Raw genomic sequence first — 6,112 nt, 5'->3', positions numbered from 1 at the left:
ATTTAATTTCATATAGTGCAGGCCGATTGTTGAGATTTTTCAATGTTTTACTATTTTTAACACCTTTGAAAGTAGTTTATTTTTTACAAAAACAATCTTTAACCTCTCTACAAAACAAACACTCAATAAAACGCTCGATAACCTGGTCATAACATCCATTTCATTTCTTGACCTTCTTAATGTCTTTTTAACCGATCTGAGATTCCCAAAGGATACAAAGCAATGTTGGAGAAAAGTGGTACACTAGAGCATCTATTAGCCCTTAACACTGAGCAGACCCTTGGGTGCTGGAAGCGTAAGCTGCTACCTAGCAACATTACTCTGACTATGTTTAAAACATTTTGTGATGTAGAGGACCAAACAGAACAGAATCAGGTCGCAGGGTCAATGAAACAAAGGGAAGCAGTGTTTGTGAGCAGTGGCATCCACAGACAATGTTTGTAGGAGTAGCCAGGTAGGGCCAGTGAAAATGTTAGGGTAGCACTCTCCACCACTACAAGGTTAGCAAGATGGCTGCCTGTCTGTGTGTGGACTCGGGTAGAAAGAATAATCTGGCAACGGAGAAGCTGAATGGGAAATTAGATTTAAAGTGCGTGAGGTGACAGAGCTTCCTTTCAATTAACTCAAACTTACAGTTGCACTGTTTCTACTTCTGCTGCTTCTTCGTCCGCCTGATGAAATGCAGGAGCTGCATTCACCCAAATTTGTCGGAAGCTTATGTCAATGCTCTGTGCCGAAGGCTGTCCAAATTCAAAGACTCCTCCAATTACGGCCCAACAATGCGTTCTCCTTTTGCCTCAATTTGAGACATAAGCCCAGCAGATCTTTCTTAACTCACCTTGTCCAAAAATGCATTTGGGGTCAAGATTTTTAAACGAGCTTGTATGGTGGATTCCCTTAAGCTAATTTTATTATTTCATAATATTACCAATACTAATACATCAATATTTTCCCACTTTCAATCTATGTTTGCTTCTGTTTAATGTTGTTACGATCACTAGAGGACAGGACATGTGCCAGGGTAAGAGCGGGAATAAAGCCGAAGCTAGACCGTCCAAATTCACAGTCACTTTTTCCAGTCTTCGCGTCAACCAAGGACCTGGCCCACCTAGACCAAGTAGACCGGGTCCTTCGAAGGATGCAACCCTCAAATTTGGACATAGCCATTTACCCGACTGTACGCCTGATCTGCTTCTTCGAAACATTACTGCCCCCTTCAGGTGGAGGCTGGAAGTACTATATCTAATTGACTAAGAGACTCAGCTAAAAATGGTGACCAGCAGCAACATATTTTTATTTTTTAAATTAGGATTTAATTATTTCCTCATTATTTCTGTATTTAATTATTGGGCTTTACATTTAGGACAGGAACAATGATGAAGATATGGTTTGTGTGAAATGAATCGGATTTAGGGTATCACTGTTTGTGAGGTACTGCTGCAGAAAAGATACAGGAAAATGCAAAAACAATGTCTTAATCTTTACAAAGCTGAGATCGCTGGGATCCTACCTGAACAGCAGCATCAAAGCACCAGAGAAGCTTTTAAAGTTGTTATGCTGGTTGATGTGAGTCTCCTCATTCAGCTTTATGTTCCCAAAGACCTGATTCATGCAAAATATGCAGAATTAAAAACAAACATTTAGGTTTTATCATGAAAGACTGGTAAATGGACTGAACTTATAGAGCGCTTTATCAAGTCCCTCCAGACCCCAAAGCACTTTACACTTACATTCACCCATTCACACTCACATTCACACAGTGATGATGGTAAGCTACATTGTAGCCACAGCTGCCCTGGAGCACACTGACAGAAGCGAGGCTGCCATGCAACGACGCCACCGGACCCTCTGACCACCATCGGTGATCAAGGCAGGTGAAGTCACGACTGAGACTACTGGACGGGGGATCGAACCAGCGAGCTTCCGGTTCCAGGACGACTCCCCTAACCACTCCACCACAGCCGCTCGTCAGTGTCATTTTACTTCTTACCTGCATGCCGATGATGGCGTAAATGAAAAAGAGCATTGCGATGAGCAGGCAGACATAGGGCAGCGCCTTGAAGGACTGAACGAAGGTCCAGAGGAGGATGCGGATGGTGTAACCCTGCCTCAGCAGTTTGATCAACCGGGCCGCTCGAAACAGCTTCAAGAAGCTCATGTTGAACGTGTCGATACGCTGAGCCAGGGGAGGAAAACCGTTAAAACCATTAAAACCTTTAAAACCTTTTAAACCGTTAAAACCGTGAACCAATTCCAGCACAAGGAGGCTCTAACACCGTCTCTGTAGGATTACCTGTAAGTCGACCAGGATCTCTGTAATGCTGCCCAGGACGGTGATGAAGTCAAAGATATTCCAGGTGTCTCGAAAGTAGTTCTGTTGCAACATGATTGAAAAGTCTTAATAATGAGTTTTTATTTTATTTTATTTAGATTTCTGTCACTTTTTCTCTCACCAGGACGCCAAAGGCCAGGATCTTGAGGACACATTCGATTGAGAAGAGGACAGTAAACGCTGTGTTCAGGTGCTTCAGGACAGCGTCGTATGCTGGTGGTGCGGAGTAATACTGGAAATACAAAGTTGGCACGAGGGTTAGAGAATATTCCCAAATCGACTGGATCAGGCTTCTTCTCTGATATAAGCGTGAACTTCGGCCCACAGATCTACGTGTTGATGGAAGATTCCTGCAGACCCATAAATAGCCCTTCTGTCTCTGCCCTCTCATCTGTGGTGCTAAAAAAAGCAGTCATTCCTCCAGGGCCCCACAGCCACAGTTAATGAGGTCATGTTAAATAGCCGCGCCTGGACATTATAGATCAATATTTAATACGGGCTGAGTCACACAGCGTTTGTCTGTCTGCGTCTGAGGAGCCCAAGAAAAAAAAAAGGCCAGAGCAGGAAATAAATCCTGATGAAGGACGGGCGGGAGAAAAACATCAGCCCATCCAAACTGTGTTTATCACCAGGTGCTAATGTGATACTCTGAAACAAGACGTCTGATGCTTGATTTGATGTTCTGGCTTCATTCAAAAATGAGTTTTGTTACTCTTTTCTCACCTTCATCATCAGTACGATGGTGTTGAGAGCGATCATGGTGAGGACGGTGTACTCGAACGAGGGTGACACCACAAAATGCCACAGTCGGTACTGGAACGTGTGCCGGTTCTGTGGCATGTAACGAGTCAGGGGCTTCGCACTGATGGCGAAGTCGATGCACGCTCTCTAAAACCCGAAAACAAAGAGCACAAATGAGACAAATGAAGGGGTAGAAATCTGTGAATAACGCAAAGGAAGATTTTTTTTTCCACACGAGTGGAAAGAGATAATTTAAGTTTGAGAAGGAAACAAACTATCTTAAAAGAAGCAGCAAACTTTTTTTCTGTACTGTAATAATGACACATTCATCAGATCAGTGCTTAACTGATCAACAGCTCTTTTGAAGACTTCTAATGTTTTCTCACCTGTCCTCACAGAGACAAAGTAAAATCAAGGAACTATTCAGACGCTTTGTTATAGTGCTTACAGTTGGGCTCTTCTGTATTCTTTTTCTCTCACTTGATTCTTTCTGACAAACTGAATTTAAGACCATAAAAAGTCACTGACATGTTGGTAAAACGTCTCATATTTGATGGCTCCTGTTAGAGGGAAATCCCAAAACTCAAGAAGGATAAAAGGCAAAATTTTCATTAGCTAAATTTCCCAGCCTCTTTCATAATACAATAAAAGTTTAGAAAAGACTTATAAAATCACCCTGCTAAAAAAACAGTGAATATTTATTAATAAACAATTAAATGGTTCATGAGAATTAAAACACTCTTACCTAATGAAGCAAAGTTAAAACTGTTTTTTATAGAAAAATATGAGGAATAAAACTAATAATAATATAACGTAGTAAAGGAAGTAACTTTTTGTTTCAAAAAAAAAAAATACAGCCCAGAGAGAAAACATGAACTTTAAAATGAATTCAAAGTAAAAACTATAAACTTGGGTGAACAAATTTGTTTCTCAGCAGGACAACAATAAATACATTAAATAAAATGTGTAGTTCAAGGAAAACCACAAAAATAAGGCTATTGTGACCCAGATAGAGTTTAAACCTGAACCCAAAACAGCATCACAGACTGTAAGCCGCTGATCACATATCTGTCTTTTTCAACCTGACTGAAAAATGATTTTTGCCAAGACGATTAAGAGAAACATCTGAAAGAAAGGAATGTCACATTTGTAGGAGCAAGAAAAAAATCATGCAGCCACTGGTGGCACAGCAACTAGATGGAAAACATGAAAACGTGAACAAAATAGAACATTTTAGATCTTTTAGAGTTGATTAATCTACAGTTCATTCAATAAAAGTAAGGAATTATGACTAAAGCAGGGTTATTAAACTAAATTTCTCAGGGGGCCACAGTTACTCAAACCAACAGACATCTGAGGGAGGTGGGGTCTTGACTGATAATGGTAGGGGAACAAATATCAATACATTTTATCTTATGAATATGTTTATTTTGTTGCACTGAATCATAACTGTAAACTTGACAATTGATTAAAAATCTATTTTTATACTAAAGTAAGTAAAAAGAAAATAGTAATAATAGTTTTGTTTCCTGTCAGTTGAATAGCTGTGGACTAAATCGTGGGGGAAAATGATTCGAATCATGGTTATTGTCATCTTCTTTTTACCTCATTCTTTTCCAAGCTGCACTCCTCCATCATTTTATCCCCCTGCTCCTGGAAGGTGATGATGATGAGAGCCACAAAGATGTTGACGAAGAAGAAAGGGAACACAACAAAGTAGATGACATAAAAGATGGACATCTCCATCCTGTTGCCGTGGCTCGGACCCCTGTCCTCCTCCGTCACATCCACAGAGTGCTGCAGGACCCTGACAGAGAAACGGCTCAGTTTCTGAACAATTACTCCAAATTTAGCAGGAGCTTTTTTTTTTATTACATTCCCTCCCTTCTAATTAACAACTACTGTCAGTATAATGTTGGTACTACCTCAGTAGGAGAGTTTATAAATGGCAGAATGTTTGTTGAGTTAATTATACCCATCATATTTCTCTCATCAAAGGTCATATTTGACCACTAATGAAGCACAAGCCACATATTGAAAGGTTATAACACGCTAACAAACCCCCCCTGCAAGAAAGGAAAAGCAGCTCCTGATGATCTGCTGAGGGCCGGCCTGACTCCAGTCTGACACTCACTGCGGCCAACCCTCTCCGGTGGAAACTGTGAAGAGCGTGAGCAGAGCCCAGATCACATTGTCGTAGTGAAACTCGTGTCTTTTCCAGTCTCTTTTCTTCACCTCCTTCTTATCCTTCCCGTAGTCGATGTAGTAACCCCTGAAGGAGGAGAAGGGGACAGATGAAAAGAAAAGAAAGGTGAAATTTTATTGCCTGTGTTTAAAGTGAGAGTAAGAAAACAAAAGTATTATATTTAAAGTCTGAGAATAAAAGGTAAACAAGGATTACTGGCAATCTTTCTGTGTGTCCTTCGAGCTGTCAGTGCAGTAGAAGAACTTCCCCTTGAAAAGCTGCACAGCAATGACAGCAAAGATGAACATAAAGAGCTTGTAGACGATCAGGATGTTGAAGACGTTCTTTAGGGACGTCACGACACAGTCAAACACTGCCTGAAAGAGAAGGACAAGAGAGGTTTAGAATGTTAAAAAAGAAAGATTTCTCTTCAACAATATCTCATTTTCATAAGTTTTTTGGGGTTAAACTTTATTAACCAAAATGTTTAATCAAGTATTTTGCTAACAGGCAAACAGAGTTCATTATATTACTGCCTTCCTGAAGGCAATATCAGACCTTGAGTTTAGGAAGCCGCTTGATTGTCTTTAGAGGTCTGAGGACACGCAGGACCCTCAGTGACTTGATGGTCTTGATGTCCCGTCCTTTATTATTTCTGAGCAGAGGAACAGACCGTGTTAAACTTCCACATTCTCTAAAAATCAATATCTGCAATACAAATAATATATTTCTGTATTTTATGATAGTAATATGCCTACTGACATAAGTATTTAGTCAGTCACCAATTGTGCAAGTTCTCCCACTTAAAAAGATGGGAGAGGCCTGTAATTGACATCATAGGTAGACCTCAACTA

The 6,112-nt window shown here is 40.4% G+C and overlaps 1 protein-coding gene across 1 annotated transcript in view; it reads right to left on the bottom strand.

Annotated features, from left to right (window-relative positions):
- cacna1ea (calcium channel, voltage-dependent, R type, alpha 1E subunit a) overlaps window positions 1-6,112 on the bottom strand; it is a gene marked incomplete in the record, with an annotated part of 75,420 nt that overhangs the window by 6,273 nt on the left and 63,035 nt on the right. The window contains 9 exon segments of the mRNA XM_014000833.1: window positions 1,511-1,602; window positions 1,991-2,176; window positions 2,294-2,374; window positions 2,454-2,564; window positions 3,056-3,220; window positions 4,679-4,880; window positions 5,208-5,345; window positions 5,475-5,635; window positions 5,817-5,913. Of these exon segments, the coding sequence (XP_013856287.1) occupies window positions 1,511-1,602; window positions 1,991-2,176; window positions 2,294-2,374; window positions 2,454-2,564; window positions 3,056-3,220; window positions 4,679-4,880; window positions 5,208-5,345; window positions 5,475-5,635; window positions 5,817-5,913 (1,233 nt within the window).

Source organism: Austrofundulus limnaeus, unplaced genomic scaffold (genome assembly GCF_001266775.1).
Source record: "Austrofundulus limnaeus strain Quisiro unplaced genomic scaffold, Austrofundulus_limnaeus-1.0 Scaffold8, whole genome shotgun sequence".
NCBI classification, from domain to species: domain Eukaryota; kingdom Metazoa; phylum Chordata; class Actinopteri; order Cyprinodontiformes; family Rivulidae; genus Austrofundulus; species Austrofundulus limnaeus.
The sequence above is the reverse complement of the archived record's forward strand: the minus strand, read 5'-3'. Positions and strand labels throughout refer to the sequence as shown.